General features: G+C 43.6%; 1 protein-coding gene across 5 annotated transcripts in view; it reads right to left on the reverse strand.

Moving 5' to 3' along the window:
- METTL24 (methyltransferase like 24) overlaps window positions 1-27,756 on the reverse strand; it is a 141,209-nt gene that overhangs the window by 19,976 nt on the left and 93,477 nt on the right. For 2 of the 5 annotated variants that reach the window (XM_061623604.1, XM_061623602.1), the window contains one exon: window positions 19,950-20,027. The exons of 2 other annotated variants lie outside the window; for them this stretch is intronic. In XM_061623604.1, coding sequence (XP_061479588.1) covers window positions 19,950-20,027 — 78 coding nt within the window. Of the gene's footprint in view, window positions 1-10,645; window positions 10,727-11,855; window positions 11,945-19,949; window positions 20,028-27,756 lie in introns of those variants that run through there. One more of the 5 variants, XM_061623605.1, reaches the window with a different exon arrangement.

Below are 27,756 nucleotides of genomic sequence, written 5' to 3' on the forward strand. Positions count from 1 at the left end.
GTACAGCTCAGGGACAGAGCATCTGCCTTACATGTAGAAAGTCCCTGGTTCAATCCCCAGCATCTCCGGGTAGAACTGGGAAAAACTCCCTGCTTGAAACGCTGGAGAATGGCTGCCAGTCAGTGTAGAGAATACTGAGCTAGATGGACCAGTGGGTAGGTCTGACTCAGGAGAAAGCAGCTTCCTATGTTACTATGTCCAGCTCCTGGAGACAGCCTATGTATGTTTGACAGGCTTTCCCCCTTCACACCTTGCAAGCATGGGGTCAGAGCTGGGACATCAGGGGCAGGGCTAGAGGTGCACCCCCCCCCAGCCTTTCAACATGCTTTGCCTCTTCAGGTGAGCAAAAGAGGGCTTTTGTCTTATTCTTTTTACAGGCATCTAGGCAAACAGCCATCATCATAACACATGTCTGTGAATTCCTTAAGTTTACAATGGATTTTGTGTAAGAAGAGCTTTTTATCTGTCCTCAACCTGCTGCCAATAATTTAACTGGTATGTCTAGTGTCATGGTGAGCAAGGGCAAAAAATTGCTCATCCTTTCCTCCTCTTTTTTCCATCCCACTGATAATTTTGAAAACTTAGATCTATCATATCCAACGCTTAGCCATCTCTTCCCCATTTAAGAGGTTTTGTACTCATGCAATCATTCACAGAATTGGGTCATATGCTATACTTGTGTGTGACTCTTCCTGACCCCTTGAAAACTTTCCCTGTTCTAAAACCTGTATTTCAAGACTTTCCCACCATAGTAAAATGCAGCAGTTACTATAGCCTAAACTGTAGAATCCCTGTGGGCTACAAAAGCTTTTCTAGTAATGACTGAGGTTTTCTTATTTATATTTCTATTTTGCTGTGAAAAGTATAGCACTAAAGGCAGGCAATTCATACTCTGCTGCACAAACTAAAGTGCACACCACTTAAAGTGGTGGGGTTTTATCCTCTCTTAAAAAACAACCCTAATTTAACTTCTTCTGCAATCTACCATCAATAAAATGAGCTGCTGTTTGCTCAATGCATTTATCTCCCCTACTAGGCTTTGTGGAAGAAGTTGAAGGCTGGAGGAAAAGATTATTAACAGGCACAATCCAGACCAAAGGTAGACATCAAAAGTTAAGTGCACGTTTAATTCTCTGAAATCAGTAGGGCCTACAGTGCAGTCCTATGCATGTTTACTGGAAGGCATCTGTAATGGAGAAGAAAAGTCCCATCTTATCTGCCCTGTTATATGCCAGACGCAGCTGGATTCCTCAGCATACCGGATATTTACATAAAAGAATCAATGATTTACACACTGACCCCTTGCTTCTCTTTCCTGATGAAGAACAAATATTTGCTCTTGTTTACACTGTTCTGGTTTTAAGTAATGTGGCAAGTTTGCAACAAGTCATCAAATTTGAGCAGCACTCTCTCTCTTTCTCTCATTAAACACAAAGCACATGACAATGCATTTGAAATTGTACCTGTAGCTGATAAGGGGGGGGGAGTTCATTTATGAACACAAAGCAAATATTTAAACAGACAAGAACATTATTATATATTTTAAAGGTGTGCAATTATTGTTTGATTATTCAGTGTTATAACTGGCACTGTGTCGTTTAATTTCCCCCCTGTACTCCTTTTACTTAGCAAAGAGAAGTTCAAGGCAGCTTTTGAAAGGTTATTTTCTTCAGGAGGGGAGAATACTAGAAACTGTTGCTGCCTCTCTGTTTGTTTACAACTGAACCGACTATAGCAGGCATTTCAGAAGCAAGAATGCATAGGTGGAGAATGCCAGGATCACAGCAACATCAACCCATGCCCTAAACCTGCTCTCTCCAAAAGCCTCTTAGCAACTGAGCTAACCAACATCAAATAGCTTCTTTCAGTCCTTCTTGCCAGGGCCGGTTCTAAAGGGCGGCCAGGTTGGGCACTGGCCCGAGGGCCCCAGAGCTACAGGAGCCCCTGAGGGGCCCTCCGCTCCCCTTCTGTGATCCGCGCCCCCCTCACACCCCATTTACCTGTCAGCCAGCTTTTTAGTATTGCCTTAATGAAGATGGCGGCCGCAGCTTCCCTATGGTAATGAAGCCACTGCTATCTTAGTTGATGGCAGAGATGTGCACGCATAGCATGCATGTGTGCCATCAACAAAGATGGCGGCGGAGGCTTCATTCCCCTTAGGGAAACCACAGCCGCCATCTTCATTAAGGACAATGGTAAACACTAGACAGGTAGGGGGGCCAGGGGGTGAGCGGGGGGGGCGCGCGCTTGCACACCCACCCACCCACCCACCCACCGGGCGGCCAGGGCAAGATGATGCCCAAGGGCCCCCGCATGCCTGGAGCCGGCCCTGCTTCTTGCCCACACTTTTCCCCCCACAAACAAATTCCAGCTTCCTAATGACCTCCAGGAAGTGCGACCCAGGATATAACATCTGCTGTACCACGATGGTTAAGAGTATGAGCCACAGAGTAACCAGTTCAAATCTCTACTCAAACTACTCAAACCAAAATCATAGAATAGTAGAGTTGGAAGGAGCCTATAAGGCCATCAAGTCCAACCCCCTGCTCAATGCAGGAATCCAAATCAAAGCATTCCTGACAGATGGCTGTCCAGCTGCCTCTTAAATGCCTCCAGTGTTGGACAGCCCACTACCTCTCTAGGTAATTTGTTCCATTGTTGTATAGCTCTATAAATTAGGAAGTTTTTTCTGATGTCCAGTCAAAATCTGGCTTCCTAAAACTTGAGCCCATTATTCCGTGTCCTGCACTCTGGAATGATCGAGAAAAGATCCCGGCCCTCCTCTATGTGACAACCTTTCATGTACTTGATGAGTGCTATCATATCTCCCCTCAGTCTTCTCTTCTGAAGGCTAAACATGTCCAATTCTTTCAGTCTCTCCTCATAGGGCTTTGTTTCCAGTCCCCTGATCATCCTTGTTGCCCTCCTCTGAACCTGTTCCAGTTTATCTGCATCCCTCTTGAAGCGCAGAAACCAGAACTGGATGCAGTAGTCAAGATGAGGCCTAACCAGTGCTGAATAGAGGAGAACTAATACTTCATGCAATTTGGAAACTATACTTCTGTTAATGCAGCCTAATATAACATTTATTTATTTATTTATTTATTTATTTATTTATTTTTAGTTGCATTTCTAAACCGCCCTATAGCTAGCAGCTCCCAGGGCGGTGTACAACATGATAAAACCACAATATTTAAAATACAGCAAGTGTGTATTGCGCAAACAATATAAAACATTATATAAACAAAGTAAAAGAAAACTAGAAATAAAATAAGTAAGATTAAAAGCATAAAATACATTAAATACATTAAAATGCCTGGGTGAAGAGGTGGGTTTTTACCTGCCGCCGGAAAGATGACAGGGAAGGCGCCAGGCGTATCTCATCTGGGAGGGCATTCCATAATTCAGGGGCCACCACCGAAAGATCTTGTTACTGTTCTCCGGGCCTCTGTATGGGTTGGGACCCGGAGAAGGGCCTTAGACGTCGAGCGGAGTGAACGGGTAGGAACATAGCGAGAGAGGCGTTCCATCAGATATTGTGGTCCAGTGCCGTTAAGGGCTTTATAGGTAAGGACCAACACTTTGAATCTGGCCCGGAAACATATTGGAAGCCAGTGCAGTTGGGCCAGAATAGGTGTTATGTGGTCGAATTTCTTCTTCCCAGTAAGAACTCTGGCCGCAGCATTCTGCACTAGCTGAAGTTTCCGAATCGTTTTCAAAGGTAACCCTACATAGAGAGCATTACAGTAATCCAATCTAGAGGTTACCAGAGCATGAATAACTGAGGCTAGGTTCTCCCTGTCCAGATAGGGTCGTAGTTGGGCTACCAGCCGAAGCTGGTAAAACGCATTTCGTGCCACCGAGGCTACCTGAGCCTCAAGTGACAGAAGCGGATCTAATAAGATCCCCAAACTACGGACCTGTTCCTTTAGGGGGAGTGTAACCCCATCTAGGGCAGGTCTGACATCAACCATCTGAGCAGAGGGCCCTCCAACTAACAGCATCTCAGTCTTGTGAGGATTGAGTTTTAGTTTGTTCGCTCTCATCCAGTCCATTATCGCGGCCAGGCAGCGGTTCAGTACAGCAACAGCCTCACCTGAAGAAGATGAAAAGGAGAAATAGAGCTGCGTATCATCAGCATATTGCTGGAAACGCACTCCATAACTCCTGATGACCTCACCCAGCGGCTTCATATAGATATTAAAAAGCATGGGGGACAGAACTGAGCCCTGCGGGACCCCATACTGGAGCACCCAGGGACTCGAGTAATGTTCCCCAAGCATCACCTTCTGGAGACGATTCCCAAAATAGGAGCACAGCCACCGCCAAGCAGTGCCTCCAACTCCTAAATCCGCGAGTCGCCCCAGAAGGATACCATGGTCGATGGTATCAAAAGCCGCTGAGAGATCAAGGAGAACCAACAGAGTTACACTCCCTCTGTCTTTCTCCCGACAGAGGTCATCATACAGGGCGACCAAGGCTGTTTCTGTACCAAACCCCGGCCGAAAGCCGGATTGAAATGGATCCAGATAATCAGTTTCATCCAAGAGAGCCTGGAGTTGGCGAGCGACCACGCGCTCTAGAACCTTGCCCAGAAATGGAACATTTGCTACCGGCCTATAGTTGTTAAAGTTATCAGGGTCCAAGGAGGGCTTTTTTAGGAGCGGTCTCACTATCGCCTGTTTCAGGCAAGGTGGGACCACTCCCTCTCGTAACGAGGCATTAATCACCTCCTTGGCCCAGCTGGCCGTTCCATTTCTGCTAGCTTTTATTAGCCACGAGGGGCAAGGGTCCAGAGCGGAAGTGGTCACCCGTATCTGTCCAAGCACCTTGTCCCCATCCTCGAGCTATACCAACTGAAACTCATCCAATAAAACAGGACAAGACTGTGTTCTGGACACCTCATTAGATTCAACTGTTACAATATTGGAGTCAAGCTCCCGACGGATGTTTATGATCTTGTCTTGAAAATGCCTCGCAAACTCATTACAGCGGGCCATTGATGGTAATATTGCGTCCGGAGAACCAGAGTGTAAAAGTCTCCAGACAACCTTATAAAGTTCCGCTGGGCGGTTACAAGATGACTGAATGGCGGTAGCGAAGTATTGCTTCTTCGCCATCCTCACCACCTTCACATAGCGTTTCATGGAGGCCTTCACAAGTGCATAATTACAGCCGTCGGGAGTTCGTCTCCATTTACCCTCCAGCCGTCTCCTTTCTTGCTTCATCACTCTTAGCTCCTCGGTAAACCAAGGAGACAATTGAGCTCTGCAATGGAGAGGGTGCACCGGGGCGATTGTGTCAACTGCCCGGGTCATTTCCGTATTCCACAGAGTGACCAGGGTTTCGACAGGATCGTCAGTTTTATCAGCCGGAAAATCCCCCAGAGCCCTCTGAAATCCAGGATTCATTAGTCTCCGGGGACGGACCATCTTAATTGGTCCTCCACCCTTGCAGAGGGGAGAAGACGATGTGAGTCTAAATCTCAAGAGGCGATGATCTGTCCATGACAAAGGAATAGATGTAAGATTCCTCACTCCCAGATCACCTTCCCCCATTCCAGTGGCAAAAATCAAGTCTAGAGTATGTCCTGACACATGCGTTGGGCTAGTAACAAATTGAGACAGCCCCATGGCTGTCATGGAGGTCATGAAGTCCTGAGCTGTTCCAGACAAGGCGGCCTCGGCATGGATGTTGAGATCCCCCAATACCAAAAGTTTGGGAGATCGCAACACCAAGTCCGAGACCACCTCTGTCAGCTCAGTTAGGGAAGCTGTTGGGCAGCAGGGTGGACGGTACACCAACAGTATTCCCAGTCTGCCTCGCTGGCCCAACATAATGTGCAGACACTCCAGGCCATTAGCCACTTGGATGGGGTGCCTAACAAGAGAGATGGAACTTCTATAGACCACAGCGGTTCCCCCTCCCCGACTCTCGGATCTACCCAGATGCTGAACCGAATACCCAGGTGGGCACAGCTGGGAGAGATTAATACCTCCCAGATCGCTCACCCAGGTTTCGGTAATGCATGCCAGATCGGCCGCCTCATCCACGATTAAATCATAGATGAGGGAGGTTTTATTATTTACCGATCTGGAGATCCGAGAGTTGGCTGGTAGAACTACCAGCGATCCTGTGGATGTGAGGAGGACCAGAACACGGCACAACCACCAGTTGTCTGGGCCGAGTTCCCCTTAACTGGCGTGTCCTCCTCACAGCGCCATACCTCCCATTACCCATCACTGTGCTGATTGGGGGCCCCTCTGGTCCTCCCTCCCAACACCCTATCCTCTCCCCCAGGCACATAATAAAAATAAAATAAATAAAAAAACCCATACTCCATACACAATCACACACTCATTCATACAACCATTCATACACCCAAATAGCACAGCAATAACAACAGGGTCCCAATAGCCACAAATCGCAACAGTGGCAGCTGTAACGTCAGGAGCTCAGAAGCGATGAAGTGGCAATGCCCCCCACCAGGCAACAACGACGACTGGAACGATCACAAAGGCAGCAGCAATGGCAGTCAGCAGCGGCGGCAACGGTCCCCAAACATACACACTCACTCATACATACATTCAATAGCCAGCCACCCATTCATCTCAACCAGATCAACACACCAATGCAGTCCCGCACTCTGTGCGCGTAGGAGCAGGCTCCAAGATCTCTCTTAAACAGTCAGATGGCAATGGTGACAAAAGACATAGGCCACCAACAGGAAGCAGCAACCGCAGCGGCAATGATGGAAAAAACATACACACAGCCGCAAAAACGCCAGCAGCAGCAAGGAAACAAAGCCGCCACGGGGCACAGGCTGCAATGCAGGGTGAAGCTCCTAGCAGGGGCAGCAACAAGGGCCTGATCTGCCGCGGCGACAGAAACAGAAGCGGACCACCCAGCAACAGCCAGTCGCAGTCCCGGCAAGCGGCAGACGTTGCCCGGCCGCAGCAAAGACCGACAAACCAGCAGCAGCAGCAACATTTGCCTGTTTTGTAGCCATATCGCACTGTTGGCTCATTTTCAGCTTATGATCAACGACAATTCCAAGATCCTTCTCACATGTTGTATTGCTGAGCCAAGTATCCCCCATCTTATAACTGTGCATTTGGTTTCTTTTTCCTAGGTGTAGAACTTTGCATTTATCCCTGTTGAATTTCATTATGTTGTTTTCAGCCCAATGCTCCAGGCTATCAAGGTCCTTTTGCATTTTGTTTCTGTCTTCCACGGTATTAGCTGTGCCCCCCAATTTTGTATCATCTGTAAATTTGATAAGCATGCTCTGTACCTCCTCATCCAAGTCGTCCAACACAAGACCCTTAGGTGGCCTTAGGCAAGCCAATATATCTCTAGTAATGGAGACCCAGCTCCAGGTATTTCTGGATGGTACTGATTATTTAGATCTGTTTCAATCTGATTCCTACCCTGATTTTGAAATTGGAATGGTCTTGGCTGTCCAGGTCAACAATCCACACCCAAAGCTGAACAGGGGCAGTGCTCTTCTGTTGGCTCTGCTGGATCTCTCAGCAGCTTTCAATACCATCAACCATGGCATTCTTCCAGTTTGCCTAGCCAGGAAGGAGCTTGGGAGGCATTGTTTCATGGTGGCTCTGGTCCATCCTGGAGGCTAGGATCCAGAAGCAGTGCTGGGGAACTTCTGCTTGACTTCATGGCTCCTGGCTAACAACATTCCACTGTCTTCCATGCTGTTTAACATCTCCATGAAATCTCTCAAGAGAGATTGTCCACAGATTGGAATTCAGCGTAATTAATATGCTAAATACCATCTCTCTCTCCCCCCACCCCACCATTTCTCATTCCAAGGAGGCCTGGGAGATTCTGAATCTGAGACCAGAAGACTGGATGTGGGTTAGCAAACTGAAATTTAATCCTGACAAGACACATGTGTTCTTGGTAAGAAAGGCTCCAGAAATATGGTCTCAGTCTGTTTTGGATGCGATTATATTCCTCTTGAAAAAGAGGGTTTGCTGTTTTGAGAGCGTTCCTAACTCAGCCTTGCTCCTGGATTCTCAGTGACTATGCCCAGGAGTGCTTTTGCCCGGCATGAGCTGGTGCACCAACTGTGTCCTTTTCTGCGCAAGGTAGACTTGGCCACTGTCACACATATCTTAGTTACATCATGGCTGGATTTTTTGTGAAGATGCCTTTGAAAAGCATCCAGCATTTTTTCTTTTTTTCAGAGTATATGACCTCTTTTATACCAGCTTCACTGACTGCCAGTCTATTTCCAAGCCCAAGTCAAAGAGCTGGTTATTGCTTCAAAGATCTAAATGTAGGTCTTTGAAGAACTTACAAAAAACTATAAATGACTTGGGACCAGGACATTTAAAAAATCATCTCCTCCTATATGGTCTTATCCATCCAATTAGATAAGATGCCCTTTGGCACATGTTGCCGCCATCTCAGGTACAAATGAGCCCAGAGAGCTTCGGCTATGGGGCAGTATATAAATACAATAAATAAATAAATAAATGATGGGAATGTGTGAGGTCTTCTCTATTGTTGCGCCCAAACTGTGGAACTCCCTACCCAAGGAAATTCACCTTGTTCCTTCCCTCTTGGTGTTCTGTCACCAGCTGAAACTTTTCTTGCTCCAGTTGATCTTTAGCCTCATTGGCCTCTGAACTTTTTATTTCTAGTTATTTCATTTTGGTTGATTTCTATCAGCTTGTGTGTTTTGTCTATTACTTTTAAAAATTGTGATTGCTTTCAGTCTTTGCTGTTGTTATCTATTTTGTTAGGAAATGGAAAGGCTAGGTTTTTTTTCAAATAAATAAATAAATAAACCTCGCAGTCTATCTGTAATACAGGGTTAATGTTAATGGCCTGTCAATCATTGCTATTCTAAGGTAATGTTTCTCAAACCATTTGAATTCAAGCCCTACTCAAAAACTACCTTATGGAAAGCCCCACTCAGCACCAGCCATCTGATTCATGTGGTGGTTGCTAACCCCAAGTCCGCAAAGGCCTTCATTGGTGCCCCAGGAAGTGGCTCCAGACCCTGAGCTTTCATTTTGTTTTTAAAAAGCCTGTAGACCTTGTAGAAATAAAGTTATGAAGCAAAATGTGCAGGTACCCTTCTAAGCTATTTCTGTGAATGAAACAGCCTGGCTGCTCCCACTTTTCAGTGTTTTTAGCCAATGAGTGACATCAAAGCTGTGACTGATAAGTGAGTTGTTTGAACATCAGGCAATAGGGATCCCTGAGATCCTAAAGAGCTTCTTTTCCCCTTCAGTGCATTTTTCCTGCTTCTGTCTTATTTTCTAGTAGTCCTGGGAGTCTGTAGTTTGCCCTTCCTTTTTTCATAGCAACCAAGATGTATCTTTCCCTAGAAATTATTTTCTGCAAATACTAGTACACAATACGTCTGGGTGGATATTAAAGAAGCCGCTCCCCAAACAGCAAGTGAAAACTTTGCAAAGAGACTGAGACATGTCTCCTGCTGTGCAGGAGCTGAAATCCAGGCACTTGTTAAGAATTCACTGCACTGTCATATTGTTACCTTACAGTACAATAGTGTGTATGTGTGTGTGTGTCCTTGTGTTTAATGGGACTTAATCCAAGGTAAGTATGTACAGGATGGCAGCTTAGGTTTTGGCTTATCATTGACATTGGGGAAAACAGGATTCTTGTGCCTTTCACAGTACAACAATATCTCCATAATCAGGACCAGCAGGATACAGCTGACTTCCCATGGTAAACATGAGGTCATTTGGGGGCACCAGAGAAGCAACAATTACTGTACTCTCTCCAATGTGGTGTTATGCCATGGCCTCCATGACAGCCATGTTGTGTTATGCCATGCCCCCTCATGGAAGCCATTTTGTGACTGGCACCCACAGCATTCTCTCAAAATTCAAAATGTGCCCACTGGTCCACAACGGTTGGCGACCCCTGGTGACGCATGAACATATGCCCATTCTTACATGAGGTTTCAGCTTCCCCTAACCCTAACCCTTACAGAGCAACTGGACCCACCAGGCTGCTCAAGTAAATTGACTGGAAGAACAGGAAAGGAACAGATTCTTCATCTAACTGTCACTCACACCATTCCCTCTTTAGGTTTTTTTGAGAACAACCCCACCACCACTTATTTTCCAGAAATAGGTGACTCTTAGAGGCCCAGTATTCATCATCCCCAGGCAGGTATTTTGTGCCCCTATCCAGGAGGTCCCACCTCAAACCAAGCAGTAACATTTCCTGATGAAACATATGAAGTCCTTTGAGTGCTTACAAAAAGCTCCTCACAGATATTGGGGAGGAGGAGTAACTTACATCCCACAATACCTTTGCAAAAAGAACAGTCTAAGGGCTGCCTGCTGTGACCTGTCAAAGACTGAGCCAGATGAAGGAGAGTGGGAGAGAGAAATACAAGCAAAAGTCACAACAGTACCTTAAGAAAGTGACGCTGAAAGCATTCATTGACAGGACATGTTGCAGCGGAATAACAGCTAGCCAATTCAGTGACTACTTCCCAGCATTCCCCTTCCACTCAATTTAATCTCTTTCTTAAATGAACATCTCCCTACTGAAATTCATGCTTAAGCTCTCTGGAGATACATAGCCTCTAACTGTCTGCCAGCCTTCACTGTTATTCAGAAGATAATCACAGATAAAAGCAAGCTCCTAGAAAGCCAAATTTGAATACAAAAGCTGTTTTCACAAGTGAGGCGTATGTAAGTCTTCCCATTTTCCAGCTCTGTAAACGGAACAAAAGAAAAGAGAGAGGGAGAGTCGTTGATGATAACAAAGATTTCAAAACAATTCTTTTCCTTTCTCACATTAACAACATGCACCAGTAACACATTCCAGATCGTGGCATTTTCAGTATCACTTGTGAGGACACCTAAGTGTTCTGGGTTGCTCTACAGAATAATTGTCATGCATGATAATTAAAATGTGCTACTATTTTTAGGTAGCTTCAATTTTATCATGATAGGAGGCAAATCTAACATTGAAACTATTTGCTCTGATCTCTCTCTCTCCAAACCGTTCCACAAATTTCAGCGCTTCTCCCTCCCTTTCCTCTTTTCTCCCTTTTTGACAAGATCTCTATCTAGCTGTTCTCATCTCGCCCTTGCGTGCTCCTGGATCCTATCCCCTCCTCTTTGTCATCTTCCCCACCATTATCCTTCCTCTTCACCACATCATTAAGCAAGCACTCCTCTCTGTTTCCCCCTCCCCCACTACATTCAACTATGCCACCAATCTCCCCATTCAGCCATTCCTTGCTCTGTCTTCCTCTTCAACTACTGCCTGGTTTTATTTTACTCTTTGACTCCCAGCTCGTGGGACATGCAGCTATTCCTACCATCTCCACTTTATCTCCTCTGACTTCTCTCTTGGCCTACTTCAACCTAGCTCCTGCCCTCAATGTTCCAAGATCACTGTATATCATGGAGTAGTACCCCAACAACATTTCATGGATGAATTTGCTCATGCTTGTAGTCTCATGTGTCACTGTATTTGAGCTGGGAAGAAATTCACCAGAACAGATCAGCTAGTAACCTGGGATTCTTTTTGTTGGGTTACCCATACAGTACGCGACTCGGAGTATATGTGAGGGTCATCAAGAGCTATTTTCTCTGTAAGCACTTTTCCCAGTGCATCTTCTTTATGCGTATGATCTGGATTACATAATATGACTTTGGGGGCTTCCTTACAGCAGGTGTTTGGAGCAATGGTTTTTATTATTCTGAGCCTTGTGGTCTGATAAGTGACTTCTACAGTTCTGAAAGTTTTTTTGTATTTGGTGGCAATGTTCACAATATGAGTGGGAAACGGATGATTCAGGAATTTGATTTCTGTGGATCATGAAGTGAACTGACCTGTCCACATCTCCTGGACTTAGGAACGGACTGAAACAATTATCCTTCTGTTTCTTGCACTTCTCTGAATTTTGTGATGCAGTTCTTGGCTAAGAAATGTACCAAAATACATTTTAAAATTCATATTTCTAAGATAAAATATGCTAGAAATATGTACATTGATAAAATACACATTTAATATACATATTGTGATTTTAAAATATTCACAGATAAATGTGCGGGCTGAGCAGACTTAGGAATGAACACATGTGGAATTGACATGGACTGAAACTGATTCATCCATCCCTGGAAAATATGCTGATTTCAAACATCTTAACATAGGACTAATGCTTCACAAGCCCTCACAGAATGTTCCCAGACAGGAGTAATCTCCCAGTCTTTTAACCTGACTCCTTCATTCATCTCCCAGAGGAAGGGCAGCTATTTTTTCTAGGTCACAGTTAAAGAGGCTGTTGGGAAATGTAACTCTTAGCCTCAGTGGTCACATTACAGTATCACTGAATTGTGTTTATGAATGGGAAACAAACCTGACAATTTTCAGTACAACAGTGACATTCCATTTTTTTAAAGGACTATTTGAAGTCCACTGAATTTATCTTACTCTAAAAGAAATGACTCTCCCCATCTCAATGGTGCATGTTTAAATGATGAAGGTCAAGAAGCCACAAAATACATTAATTTTAAAATATTAAGTGGAAACATCTGCATCAACTGGGCCACCCATGAATCATAACAGTTTGCCACAGAAATAACATTTGCTAGCGGGCTGACATATCATCAGAAAGAACGTGCACACACGATAACAATTAATACACAAAATTAAGCTGTAGGAATCAACACGGCATTCCTGGTCTTACACCAAGGTTCAGCTTGGTCCTGCTTGTATACGTATGATCCCGAAGGAACTGCATTTGTATCATGGGCTATGAATCTTGCACAAGTCCATAATTCAATTATAGAGCTGAAGACAGATGTTTCTTATTTAATCACATGCTCTACTAGTTTCGGATTTATCACTTTTACATGATGATTTTTAAAGGTCTTTATATTTTATCACTAGCTATTTCCCCAAGATTTTAAAAGACAGACCCTACATTCACAAACTCTCTTCCCCTTTCTTTTCCTGCCTTTTTCCATCTTCCATTCTTGTCTGGACATCATATGCATTTTTATACATGTCAAACTTTTCAATAAGTACAAATCTGCGCCTGCTGACTGGAACAATCCAACTCAGTGATTTCCTTTCCTTCCTTTTCTTTTTTTAAAAAGAAAAAAAATTGTCACAGCAATATGAAAACCTGGCTTTTATATTTTATTTTACTGTCCTGTGATTTCATAATAGAAAGATTTCACAGCCAACAGGGAGATAACGTGTGTCAGTGATTTTCTGTTAGGAAATATAAATCCTCCCAGATCTAACATTCTTTAATATTCTGTGTTGTCCTGCTGGCCCTTCTACCTCTGCTGGGAAAGCAGCACTTTCTACCACTCCCTGAGGTCCCTCATCTGATTTACCAGCCTCTGGACTGTCAATATTTTGCAGGAGGGATTGGAAAATGCAGATTTGCACAAATAAAGTGGTTCTGTCACCCTAGTGCAACAAATCCATCTTTTAAAAAAAGAAACATACTTTTTGCAGTTAGGAAAATAACTGGGAAAATGCGTTGAAAAGTGTGGAATGGACAAATTATTAACAGAAAGATGTGCAAATACCCCACAAGCAAATCAGAATGAATCCTCATGTTCTATAACTTCCCTGCAAACAAATCAGAACCAATACTCATAAAGACTGCATATAACCTCCGTGTGAGCTTTGGGAAAGCAAATCAGGATGAATGCTCAATAAACAGATCTCCTGGAGGAGCCCTAGGATTCCTACCCAAATGTCTTCACCAGCTTTATGCACACATGGATCTCTTACACACTTCCCATGCATTTTGGCCAAGAGATCTGAGCCACAAGTTACTTTATTTGTGCTGGCACATCAGACTCCTCCATGAAACTGGTGCATAATATGTTGGAAATTCCACAGCCATAAAAAACTGCTGGTCCGGCATGTCTTTTTCTTTCTTGCTATTACTGTTAGTGGGAGAGGGGGATTCAAATCAGTTTGCATTTAAAGGCGAACCTACCTAATATGCAAAATGATGAAGCTGAGGTTATCATACTTTGGACACATAATGAGAAGACATGATTCATTAGAAAATATAATAATGCTGGGAAAAACAGAAGGGAGTAGAAAAAGAGGAAGGCCAAACAAGAGATGGATTGATTCCATAAAGGAAGCCACAGACCTGAACTTACAAGATCTGAACAGGGTGGTTCATGACAGATGCTCTTGGAGGTCGCTGATTCATAGGGTCGCCATAAGTCGTAATCGACTTGGAGGCACATAACAGCAACAAACCTAATGTGCACTTTGTGAAACAATACGCAAACTGAAATGCAGCCATCCTTTGAAATGTGGAGTGCTGCTAATTTTGCAGTGCAGTTATCCAACCCAAAAATATTTACAAAAATGCATGTATTAGGGGAACATGCATGTAAAAATGAATGTAAGTGAAAATAGCATAGAAAAATGCATTATATGTTTGGAAAATTGCAAAAATGTGTATAATAGTCAAAACTACATAAATGTGTTATGCAGTGTTATGCAGAGCTCTTGATATGGTTGACTGGTACAGCATTACTCCACTCCCAGCCACTAAACTCTGTAGATCCTTCAAAGTGATTATTGGCCTCTCTGTGGCTTCTCTCACAAGTCTCCTTGTTCAAGCGCTGAGTTTTGAGGGATGGCCTTTTCTTGGCAGTGCCTGGGTGGTGTGATGCGGCTTCTACTTCCTGATTATTGATCCAGCTGTGCTCACTGGGATATCCAAACACTTGGATATTATTTTGTACCCTTTTCCTAATCTATGCTTTTGTATTACATTATCTCTCACTTCTGTAGAATGCTCTTTCGTCTTCATTTTCCCTCAGATCCACAGCCTGACCAATGATCTTTCAACAGTGAGGTTTTTATCCTGACAATGTGACAGCAACTTTAATGTTTCACAAGTGGAGGCCAATGGTAAGGTAATTGTTATGTTAATGTTTATTTATACCCTGCCTTTCGGACAAATGGCCCTCAAGGCACAAATATAAAAATACATCAACAAGGCAATACATCAATAAAGCAATACATCAATGAAGCAATACATTGTACAAAAAATTAAATTAAATAGCAAATAACATTAATTAAGAAAAAATATCCAGGAAAGGCATTCCATCTCGCCTGAACTTACAGCTATTTCAAGGGGTGGTACACCAGTCCGAAACGGCGACACCCTGTGGCTCAGGCCAGAAGTAGTGCAGCTTAAAGCTGGGGGTCTCCGTCTGCATGCCCTGGCTCAGGAAGAGACGACAACGCTGGTAAAGTGAAAACAGGGCGGCAGCAATCAGCAGACCGACCAACTGGTCTGGCCCGCGGGTCTTCCAACGCTGCAGCGGTAGCTCCCAGGCCTCGTAGTCTTGCAGCTCTTCCAGGGTGGTGGGTGCCACCGTAAGTTCCTCATGGGCTGGCTGAACGACTCCCCGGCAGCATCTGTAGATGGAGCGAATAGACCGGGTAGATGTAGACCTTGGTTGGCCAGTTGTCATCGGCTCGTTGTCGTTGGCGGGCAGCATGGGATTGAAGAAGCCACAGGCCACAGCATGGATGATGGTGTAAACGGGGCCAAGATGGTGCACAGGCACACCTGCTGGGGCAGCTTGCTCTCGCCATCGCAGTTGTAGTAGCATAGTGGGTGATGCCAGAGCGGGTGGTCCAGGCAGGGCTAGTGCCCAAACCGCTGGTAGTATTCCTGGCAGGACGGAAAGCGCTCCTCGCTGCTCCGCAAGTCCACGGTGACTTTGAAGAGCCCCAGTGTGTAGTGGAGGCAGCGGGGCTGCGGGAAGCTGCTCTTGCACCAGTGCCATCTTAGAATCATGAAGTGAATCTTCAACGTGCTTTATCTTTAACTGCTACACCAGTAGATCCCAACCTGAGGGCTGTGGCCTCCAAGGGGAGGTGCGCAAAGTAATCCAGGGGGGCACATTGCTGCTTTTTGGTGATGATTTTAAAAAAGCTGGGCAGGTTGGCTGAGGCTGGGGGCCACATTCTGCCCCCTGGGCAAGGACTTGTGTCCTCGATAGGGCAATTTCTTTCATCTGTGTAAACTGGGAGCTTCCACAGCTTCCCAACATAAAACCAATGTCACCTTACAATAATTGATTTTGAGTTTCAGTGCTTCAAAATAAAATATCATACAGAAAGTAATTGCAATGTACCATTTGTAATTCAGTAATATGAGAGCATTGGTCAGGGATCTGTTTACTTTTGAAAGGCACTGTATACAGTAAATGTGTTTACTGCCCTTTGTCAGAAAGCTTGTAAAAATTTGAGAGACCAAGGCAGAGTGGGTAAGGTTTACTGTTGCTTTGTCACTCTGGACTTTAATGTATTTGAGTTCTCACAGAGCCTGCCTGCCACCAGCCTGCCTGTTGATCCTGGGGGCTTTCTGCATTCCCTTGTTACGTGGCACAGCAGACAGGGTCCAATTCCATCATTATAATTTTCCACCATACAGGAATGCAAACAAAAAATGTGACATTTGAATTCACAATCCACACAGACTCTGCCATCCAGTAGAATATTTTTTCACAGGAATCCCTTCATGCACAAAAAAAAAAGGAGGGGGGAAGCATTAAAGGCTGGAATTGCTCGTTTCCATTCACATGGAAAAGAAGAAAAGGAGTTACATGGCCTTGCAAAACTGTAGTATGGTTTCTGATAAAGCCAGAAGCAAAATCTCCTCATTATTTCTCACAGCATTTTCCACCATTTTATCTATTAGACAATACTTTAGAACCATAAAGAGAAAAAAATAACAGTTCATTGCTTTGAAAATTAACAGTAGCTTTTCTTCAACTTCAGGCACATGTACTGCATTGTCTAAATCGGGCAGAGAACCTCAGGCCCAGGGACTGAATGTGGTTCTCTATCTTGCCCCTAGCCTCAAAGCTCTGCCCAGGCCACGTCACTCATAAGTCCTGCTGCGTTCCCTTGAGTCCGTCTGCCTGGCTGGAATGGGCCTTGGGATAATGCCTCTTGCTTGCCAGGATGGAAAGATGTTTGAAGTGTGTGCACATAATGTATTTAGAAACCTATGGCTTTTCTGTGTCTGTCATTTAGCCTTCTGTACAGAGATTAGAATCAGTGTCACATCTGTTGCTCTGTCCAGTTTTGTCTCTGGCCCTGCCTTCCATTGGAATGCCCCCCCCCCCAGAAGGTTACCAAGAGGGAATGTGGCCTTTGGCTTAAACAAGGCTCCCCATACCTATAACTAATTTGTATAATTTTTTATTAGCACAATTATTTCAATATTTTGCATAGTTACCATCAGAAGTACTACAAAATGTCATTCACACTAGCAGTTTACCTCTTGTTTCTCTTTCTGCTGCTATTGGGTTTATCCTTGACCAACTGTAGCTTAGGGCTAACGTATACAGCCTGGCTGTATACTATAGCCAACATGGATTTTCTGCATTCTGCAATGTTACATTGAAAATACCCCCCATGCCATTCTGATGCTTCCCGTAAGCGCATTTCAAATCAAAACCTTACAAATCTTATAGTCCTGAACTCAGAAATGCTTGCTTAACAACCCTCTAAATGTCCATGGTGATACACAAAACAGTCAGAGAAAATCGAGAATTCAAAATGTAAAAAGAGAGAGAAAAAACAGACCCTTTTTGGCCTTTTTTCTGTCAGCATTCTCATAATTTGTTGAAATTAATTATAAATCAGTCATGTTTACATACCTGTAATCCTACTACTGACCTGCCCCATACTCCAACCTTCATGTTCTGCTGTTTAAAAGTTTAAAAAATGCCTAACTGATTTTTAATTAATTTAAGAAATTTAACATACAAGTCAATGATAAGCCCAGGCATGATCAGTAAGAACCAAATTTCAGTGTTCTAAAAAGGTGGGGAAAAGGCTGAAAAACAATGATATTGTTCACAATGTTTTCCTTTTGGAAAGGGGCTTCCCCTCTGCCCAGTGCACACCCACCCAATCACCTCCCCTTCCCCTCCCCCTTCCTCCCTCTCCTCCCTCCCTCTTCTCCCCTCTGTCCCCCTCCCCCAGGTCAGTTTCACCCATCCTAAGCATGACCATGACCACCTTTCCTTAAGTGGAGTGGTTTAAGTATAACAGGCTGAATACATGCATCTTGCGCAGGCCAAGATCGTTTTTTTCAACAGGTAGATTCATTGCTTAAATAGCAACATAATCAGTCTAATTTTACATCAAGCTGCAGTTTCAGATTCAACTGTTAATGCACCCAAAATAGAAAGAGAATATAACCTTCAGTTTGAAACACAAAAGGTTGTCTTCACCATCATATGACATTGATCAATAAAAAGGCTTTGAAATTAATAAAAATAAATTTGACACAGATTTCTAGGATGAATAATGAGACAAATATAATTTTCAAGGTTAGATTCTCTGTAGAAACAGTAGTAACACAGGAAAGAAATAAAGTAAGAAGAACACCAACAAACATACAAAAATGTAATTCTCCATCTTTGGAGATGGCCGGTGTTGCAAGCACTTACCATATGCTCAGAGGCACATGTTACCAAATTCTTCCAATTTTTAAATTTGTATATTTGTTTTTAATGTTCTTAATTGTTGTAAACCATCCAGAGCGCTTCGGCTATGGGGCGGTATACAAATGTAATTAATAATAATAATAATAATAATAATAATAATAATAATAATAATAATAATACAGGAAGAGGATTAGACTGTGGAAAACTAAACAACGGTCCACAGACTGGAAGCGTTCCATATACATTCCAATTCCAAAGAAAGGGGATCCCAGGGAATGCAGTAATTATCGAATTATTGCCTTAATATCCCATGCAAGTAAAGTAATGCTCAGGATTCTACAACAAAGGCTCTTACCATATATGGAGTGAGAAATGCCAGATGTCCAAGCTGGATTTAGAAAGGGAAGAGGCACCAGAGATCATATTGCAAACATACGTTGGATAATGGAATGGACCAAGCAATTTCGGAAGAAAATCACCCTGTGCTTTATAGATTACAACAAAGCCTTTGATTGTGTAGATCATGAAAAACTATGGAATGCTTTAAAAGAAATGGGGGTGCCACAGCATCTGATTGTCCTGATGCGCAACCTATACTCTGCACAAGAGGCTACTGTAAGGACAGAATATGGAGAAACTGACTGTTTCCCCATCAGAAAGGATGTGAGACAGGGGTGTATTTTATCACCCTATTTATTTAATCTATATGCAGAACATATCATATGGAAAGCAGGATTGGACCAAGATGAAGGAGGTGTGAAAACTGGAGGGAGAAATATCAAAAATTTAAGATATTCAGATGATACCATACTACTAGCAGAAACCAGTAATGATTTGAAACGAATGCTGATGAAAGTTAAAGAGGAAAGCACAAAAGCTGGACTACAGCTGAATGTCAAAAAGACTAAAGTGATGACAACAGAAGAGTTATGTAACTTTACAGTTGACAATGAGGACACTGAACTTGTCAAGGATTACAATACCTTGGCACAGTCATTAACCAAAATGGAGACAATACTCAAGAAATCAAAAGAAGGCTAGGACTGGGGAGGGCAGCTGTGAGAGAACTAGAAAAGGTCCTCAAATGCAAAGATGCATCACTGAACACTAAAGTCAGGATCATTCAGACCATGGTATTTCCGATCTCTATGTATGGATGTGAAAGTTGGACAGTGAAAAAAGCGGATAAGAAAAAAATCAACTCATTTGAAATGTGGTGTCGGAGGAGAGTTTTGCACATACCAAGGACTGCGAAAGAGACAAATAATTGGGTGTTAGAACAAATTAAACCAGAACTATCACTAGAAGCTAAGGTTGTCATACTTTGGACACATAATGAGAAGACATGATTCATTAGAAAAGATAATAATGCTGGGAAAAACAGAAGGGAGTAGAAAAAGAGGAAGGCAAACAAGAGATGGATCGATTCCATAAACTAAGCCACAGACCTCAACTTACAAGATCTGAACAGGGTGGTTCATGACAAATGCTCTTGGAGGCCGCTGATTCATAGGGTCGCCATAAGTCATAGTCGACCTGAAGGCACATAACAACAACAACACAATATCTCAGAGAGGTCAGGTATGTTCTTAAACCGCAAGGTTTTTTGTCTATTAGTGATTTATTGTTATAAACTGTAAGGTCTCACCTGAGATCAGAAAAAGGACACTGTGAGGATACTTTGGGACTGGAGATGACCTGCTTCTTTTCTCCAGGGCATAATGTAGGGCTGCCCTTGAAGACAGTTCGGAAACTTCAGCTAGTGCAAAACGCAGCAGCCAGACTATTGACGAGGACCAGCCGGTCCGCGCATATAACACCTGTTCTGGCCCGTTTGCACTGGCTACCTATCTGTTTCCGTGCCAGATTCAAGGTGCTGGTTTTGACCTATAAAGCCTTATATGGCGTGGGACTGCAATACCTTGTGGAATGCCTCTCCCGCTACGAACCTACCCGGTCACTTCGCTCAGCATCTAAGGCCCTCCTCCGGGTACCAACTCACCGAGAAGCCCGGAGGACAGTTACTAGATCTAGGGCCTTTTCTGTAGTGGCCCCCGAATTGTGGAACAGCCTCCCCGAAGAGGTACGCCTGGCGCCTACGTTACTATAATTCCGGCGCCAGGTTAAGACCTAGCTATGCTCCCAGGCATTTTAATGTTTAATGTTCATAACTTTTAAACTTTTATATTTTGTTTAATATATTATTTTGTTTTGTTGCTTGTGTTATCGTTTGTAATCTGATTTTACTATGTTATTTTTGTATTTTAACCTTTTTGTACACCGCCCAGAGAGCTACTTGCTATGGGCGGTTTATAAATGAAACAAATAAATAAATAAATAAGCGCTCTTTTCAAAGGCAGCAGCCTCTGAACCCTCCAACTCAATGTAATGAGCTGCGTTATAATCTGGGCTGGGCAAATAGTACCCTACCCCCATCAAGCTGCGGAGGAACCAAGGCCACCCAGGTTATATTGGCAACTGAGGAAGAAAGTCTCTCCTCTTTTCCTAACGGTAAATATATATTAATAATTAATAACTTTAAAACAACAATTGCTGCCAATTTATGACACCCAGAATCAGCTGTCTGAGGAGGTTGCCCCACTTTGCCTAACAGTAGGGTCAACTCTGAGTCAGTATTACATTTCTTTATAGTTTGGAATGCATTGTGCAGAGAAAAGGCAGCTGTGTCATCTCTGGTGAACTGGCAACGGGGACAGCATAGAAGGGATGCATAATAAGAAATGGGAATGATTAATGTAGATAAATATATATATATAATAATGGTGAATACAGAGAAAATATCACCATTTGAATACTTTCAAACGGAGTATTAACTTTCTCACGGCCACCCTTGGTTTGTGTAATAAGATGAGGTAAAAATAACAACATATTCACTTTTCTCCAAACCAAAAGGAACAACATTCTTTGGGTTGCAATTCTACATACACCTGGGCTGGGAGTAAGCCCCATTGCATTCACATTTGAACAGACATGCATAGAATTGGGCTGTTTAAGATTTGCATTGAAAATGGACTGCCTTCAAGTCGATCCTGACTTATGGCGACCCTATGAATAGGGTTTTCATGGCAAGCGGTATTCAGAGGGCGTTTCCCATTGCCTCCCTCTGAGGCTAGTCCTCCCCAGCTGGCTAGGGCCTGCTCAGCTTGCCACAGCTGCACAAGCCAGCCCCCTCCTTGTCCGCAACTGCCAGCTGGGGGGCAACTGGGCTCCTTGGGACTATGCAGCTTGCCCACGGCTGCACAGGTGGCAGGGCACGTCACCCCTGAGGCACTCACTGGGGGTTATCTTTAGCTGGCCCTTTACACCCAGGAGACACAAGCGGGGATTTGAACTCACAGACTCTGGACTCCCAGCCAGGCTCTCCTCTCCACTGTACTATACCAGCTGTGCTTTAAGTGTCTGGAAATAAGAAACTGGGCAGTTGGCACATTGCCAGGTGGGGCACTGGCCCAAGGTCCCAGGGAATCAGCGGGCTGTGTCCCAGGCAAGTCCTGGCCAGCTCTACAGCAGCAGAGTCTGTCCTGCTCAGCTGGGCCACTGCTGGGGAAGACTAGCGCCAGGACGGTTGCTAAGGAGCTGCCCAGCCTGTCCTGAGTTTCAGGCCTAGGAGGAGGGGCAGAGCTTACTGGCCTGTACCAGCAGAACGGCGGTGATGTTGAGGGGAGGAAGAGGCTTGAAAAGAGCCTAACTATGTTCTAATTGCTCAGAAGTAAGCCCTGTTGAGTTCAGAAGGGCTTCCTCCCAGGAAAATGTAGTTACAATTGCAGCCTAAGAGTGGGCTGTGGAGCTTGGAAGGAAGGTAAGAAGGCTTTCCTGGTTTTTTTAGGCTGCAGTTCAATAACGTCTACTCAGAAGTAAGCTCCATTGGGTTCAATGGGACTTACTCCCAGGAAAATGCATTGGATTGCAGCCTTAATTACATCATAATAATTGCCTCCCCACCCCCTCGTTCCCTTTGCCCCACTCATCGGAAAGAGAGTGTGTTAAGAGCTTCCCTCTCCTTTTACAGGCAAACTTCCATTGTTCAGGTCTGTCCTGGGGCTTTTGTATACGAATTCCCTATCTCTTCTCCCCCGCTCCCCACCACCCCAGTTGTAGTTGGAAAGCTCCTATTATTATTTTCACTGATATCTTGCTTCTTCTATAAGAAGTTCAAAGATGGTTCTTCCCCTCCGCATTTTATCCTCTCAACACCCCTGTAAGGTAGGATTATTTATTTATATCCCACCCTTCCTCCCAGCAGGAGCTAGGTTAGACTGAGAGACCGTTACTGGCCCAAGGCTACCAAGCAAGCTTCATGGTTGAGCAGGGATTTGAAACCAGGCCTGGCAGGAGGTCCGAGCTATCAGTCTCCTTAACTTGGAAACTTGTACACATTTATGATGCCTGGTGGTAACATGGCATGTTCAGGAACTAATAGTTTGTCCCTAGAAAGGCCCTTTTTTCAGTCCTTCATACAAACCTCTATATTAATAATACTAATAGCATTAAATCTCCACCAGTGATGTGTGTTTATTCTGCACTAGACAGCAAAGGTAATTCCTCTTATTAGACCTTTTTATGAGGGTTTCTGATGGACTGAGGCATGCTGGAGTATACTGTTGCATCTGCGTTTATATGGGTCTACAATATCTGAAGGTTTCTCTGCATGTAAGTCCTACGATGTGGAGGTATCCTTTAGTGTCATTTTTGTACCCTATACACACTTCTTAACATATAGGTGAATTGTAGCTGAATCATTGTGAATGCCTTTTTTTGAGAAATGGAGTTTGAGTTTTAACTTTTAAAAAATAATATTTGCTTAAAAGGGCAGCCTTTAATCTACTGTTATGACCTTGGCTTGCTCTGGTGCTCTGATACAACTGTGCCACGTGGCAATAAGGAGTTTTAAGATTAATTCTAGAATGCCTTCTAATATCTCAGCACAGTTGAATACTTGTGAGTGCCGGGAAAGGGCCACTGCAGCACTTGCCTTGCATGCAGAAGGTCCCTCAAGTTCAGTCCCCAATGGCATCTGCAGGTAGGAGAGATGCCTGAGAGACTTTCTGGGAGAGACTCCAGCCTGAAACTCTAGAGAGCTGCTGCCAGTCAGTGTAGGCAGTACTGGGCTGGATGGACCAATGATCTGACTCAGTATAAGGCAGCTTCCTCTGTGAGTTGGAAATCCTGGTGGAGAATTGAAATGTTTATTTGAAGTGCTCTTCTCAAAGATCTTTGGAAATGTCAGGAAAGGATGGATTCAACCCCCCCCCACACACACATACACATGCTTTTTGTTTGTGAATGCATTAAAGTAGAGAGGCTAACAGAAACAGCAAAAAATGAGAAGTATTTGTCAGTACATTTTGTGGAAGATCCCAGGCTCTGACACTATTCATATAATCTGCCAACCATTAACATGGTAAACCAGAATAAATTCTTAGGTGCTGAGGCCTACAAAATAGGTAAATTTACGCCAACAAATTAAAATAAATCAATTTTTTGTATTTTTATTTTATAAGAGGGGGTTACAATATTGGCGAAGATTTGTTTTCTTTGAAAGGGGTGGGGCCACAAGGGAGGAGGAATGTGGTTTGCAGAGTAAAGGGAGAGGACAAGGGCCCCCTGATACCATGTGCCTGTCGGCCCCCAGAAACCTGGAGCTGGCCCTGCTGGGCAGTAAAACTACTTATCCATGATGGCATTGGGCTGTTAATACATTTTACTATAGGGCTATGTTCTTCACTGATAGTGTTGGATATTGAAAAATGGCTAAAATATAACTTTTCTGCTTACTACGCCTTACATCTTGCCATGCGTTTCCAAACAGAGTTGACATCTGTTAGTAGATTTGTCACACAAAGCACCTTTTGTGAAGAAACCAGCACCAATTAGCCTTAAAAAAGCCTCTGTAACTCAAAGACTGCTTTCCTTTCTTTTAACTGGGAACCTAAGGGTGAAATCTAATCTCACACAAGCAGATACCCTCTTTCACAATGAGGCTTCCTCGTCCTCTCCTCCCTCCCAGCAGCTCCCACATGCCCTGAAAATGTGCTCTGGGGTTTGCAGGACCCTCCACAGCAGATTTGGCGGGAACACAGGGGGCTGTGGGTCGGGTTAGGAGAAAACAGAAATCCCATTGCGCCAGCGCATTTCCACTGCGCAAGTGGGAGGACATAGTTGGATGTCACCATAAGGATTTTCTTTTCAATACCACACCTCCTTTTGTCTGTGTTGTTTGATTTCAAACTGATTTTAAAAATCAAATTTGTAAAATTTAACACTTAAAAAAAAAAACCCTCTTATGGTGATGACAACAAAATAATACTGAAAATATGTGGGCAATTTCAGAAGCCCAGTCTAGTGATGAACAGAATTTCTGATTGTCAGGAGATGAATATCCACATCTGTTAATGTCTCCTTTTCCCTTCGTCATGGTTATTTTTATCTATCTCCTGGTGCTACAGTCATCATAGGTATCAGAAGGAAGGCCTATTCCCATAGCAATTTGCTCACATGCCAAGGTCCTCCAAGGGCTCCCGCCATCTCAGGTGGGGCAGCTGGCAACTAGAGAGAGGGACTTCTTGGTGGTGATGTCCTGTTTGGGGAATTCCCTCTCCAGCGAGGTGTGCCTGGTACCTACTTTTTGGCTCTTGGTTCTGAGTTTTAAACAGTTTAAATGGCTACTTTGAAGTGCAGATTTTAGTGCAATTTTATTTCATTTCTGTTATATTGACTGTATTGTTATTGAATTTTGTTTTAAAATATTATTTTTGCCAGAAAAGTGGTATAGAAACACATTAAATGAACCAATGAATGAATAAATACATCTATCTTTAAGCTCCATAATCACCCCTTCTTCCCTTATCCAAGAACTCAAAAGGTTTTATGAAATCTGCTTGATGAAGTGTTCTACACAACTTCAAAAATTTCCACTACCAGAAGCCAGTCCCATAAAATATATAATGGCCTTTCATTTATATCTCTGATTCAGGTTTGTATGCCGTCTCCAGTCATGCAAAATCACTGAAATTGGTGTTGGGCATAGAATCCAGCATACTAAGTGAGTCCCACTATCTTTTTCAAGACCTTGCTAGAAGAGTAGCCACTTTGCATGGATGCACTAAAGATAAATGCACAGTCAGTTGGGTGCACACACTCTTTTTGTGCAACAAATGTAAAAAATATATATAAATAAATCTGTGCTCATAGTAGCAATGGCTTGCTGTCAGAAAGAACAGCAGCTACCACACGTGGGCGTGAAAATGAGCTCTCAGCTTTCATTAGCCCAGTATCATCTGTGCTGACTGGCAGCAGCTCACCAAGGCCTCAACAAGTTTCTGGCCCTTAAGGTGGAGAAGACCAGCTTGAAAGTGTTAACAATACCTGTCTGGTGAAACAGCAGAAATAGGGGTAGTGGTGTGCGTGCATGTGTATGGAAATGAATTTCTGCCAGTCAGTGGACAAGTCTTCAGCACCCTATTCCACGATTAACGTAAAGGGAATACACAAGACAAAATAATTTATACTAGTTGCAAAATTCAGCTTTTCTTGACATGCTCGCTCAGGATTGCCTTGGCAGAAAAATATAATTGGCATAATCCAACACTCCCGTTCCGCTATTTCAAGAGATGTGCACTAATGGAATGGAACTTTCCCCTCCTCTCCCCTGCAGCCCTGAACCATCCTCAAAATCAGCTCTGGGCGGTTGGGGGACCTGGGAATGTGTAGGAGGGAAGAGAGAAAATTGATTTGCAGTTGTACCAACAGAACTCTGCTGGTGCTGCTTTGGATACAACCCATGGTCTTTTTAAAGCACACAGTCCCACTCGTAGGCTGCATACACAACATACAATTATTATTATTTATTATTTCCCCCAAAGAATCCTGGAAACCATACTTTACCCCTCACAGAGCTACAGTTACCAGCACCTTTAATAAACTAGTTCCTAAGATTGTTTGGGGGAAATAATGTGCTTTAAATGTATGGTGTGTACGCAGCCTTACTCTCAGAGAGTAAGAGCCAATTATGTATGATGCTGAATTGTGTGAAGTTATCCATGGTCCATCAGCCTCTGACCAGCTTTGCCTTGCCTCCAGCTTTGCCTCTTTCTCTGTGGGACATTGCATGGGACCAGAACATGACAACTGCACATTTTCTGCTTCAGATGCACCCTCCGTGGGTGCACTTTGTTTTCTAAAAAAACATCAGCACAATGTATAATTTGGTCCTATCCCAATAAGAACTGTTGTCGCAAAGGGAACACATATGGCAAGGCTAGTGACAAGGATCCTCATCATACAACAAAATGTCTTATGGCCGGGGAAGGGGAGACTTTCCTAAAATGATAATAAATCATTGCAGAGGAGTTCCAATTAGATGTACCTTCATTATTTTGTGATTCCATGCTATTTCTCCATTACCTTGACCCAAGGGAACAAATAACACCCTCCTAAGTTGCAAATTTCTGCCATGACTGATGATTTTTAGATTCTGCTGATTCATTAGAAATGCAAGTCACAGACACATCGCTGAAGGAGAAGGGAGAGTGAGCTAGAGCTGGAGAGAGCTGCCCAGCATACGGAGCTGGTTTGGGCAATGATATAGCTGCTTAAGCCAAGATATGCATGAGCCTCTTGCTCATACACAGCCCCACTGCTTCTCTCTTTGCACAAGCTGTGATAAAACCAGAAAATTAATTAATTAATTAATTGTAGTTTCCCATTTGGTTCACTTGGAATTGTGGTTAATATCCTGGCGTGTTCCAAAGCTGATACCATCATTTCCTGATTTGGACAAAATAGGAAACTAATTGTATGGTTAATTCCTGGTGTAATCATGGCTTGAAGCAAAGGGAGGAGTGAATGGCCTGTATGAACAGGCAAAAGGTCCGTGCATATCTCAGCATAGTAAATTGAACTTAATTGTCTGGACACGGCCACACTTTAACTTCCACACTACTAGGCTACTGAAGTGCTCTTTTTTCCTGTCAGCCACATGGATTTGAAGAAAAAGATTTCCAGAAGAACACCCAAGGGAAAAATAATCTCAAACTTGCAGAGCTGCCATAGAAGCAGCCCTGCCAGAAAACGGAATTTCTAGAACTAATCAGAAACTGGTAGGAAGATCTGCGTGAATTATTCTACAGTTCTACAACTCAAAGTATTGGCAATTCTCTTTAAAGCTCTAAATGGCTTGATTCCCTCGATGCCCAAGCAACCCTTTTCTCCCATGCCAGCCTCCTGCTTGTTCCCTCTGATCTGC

Source organism: Rhineura floridana, chromosome 4 (genome assembly GCF_030035675.1).
Source record: "Rhineura floridana isolate rRhiFlo1 chromosome 4, rRhiFlo1.hap2, whole genome shotgun sequence".
Classification (NCBI taxonomy): Eukaryota; Metazoa; Chordata; class Lepidosauria; order Squamata; family Rhineuridae; genus Rhineura; species Rhineura floridana.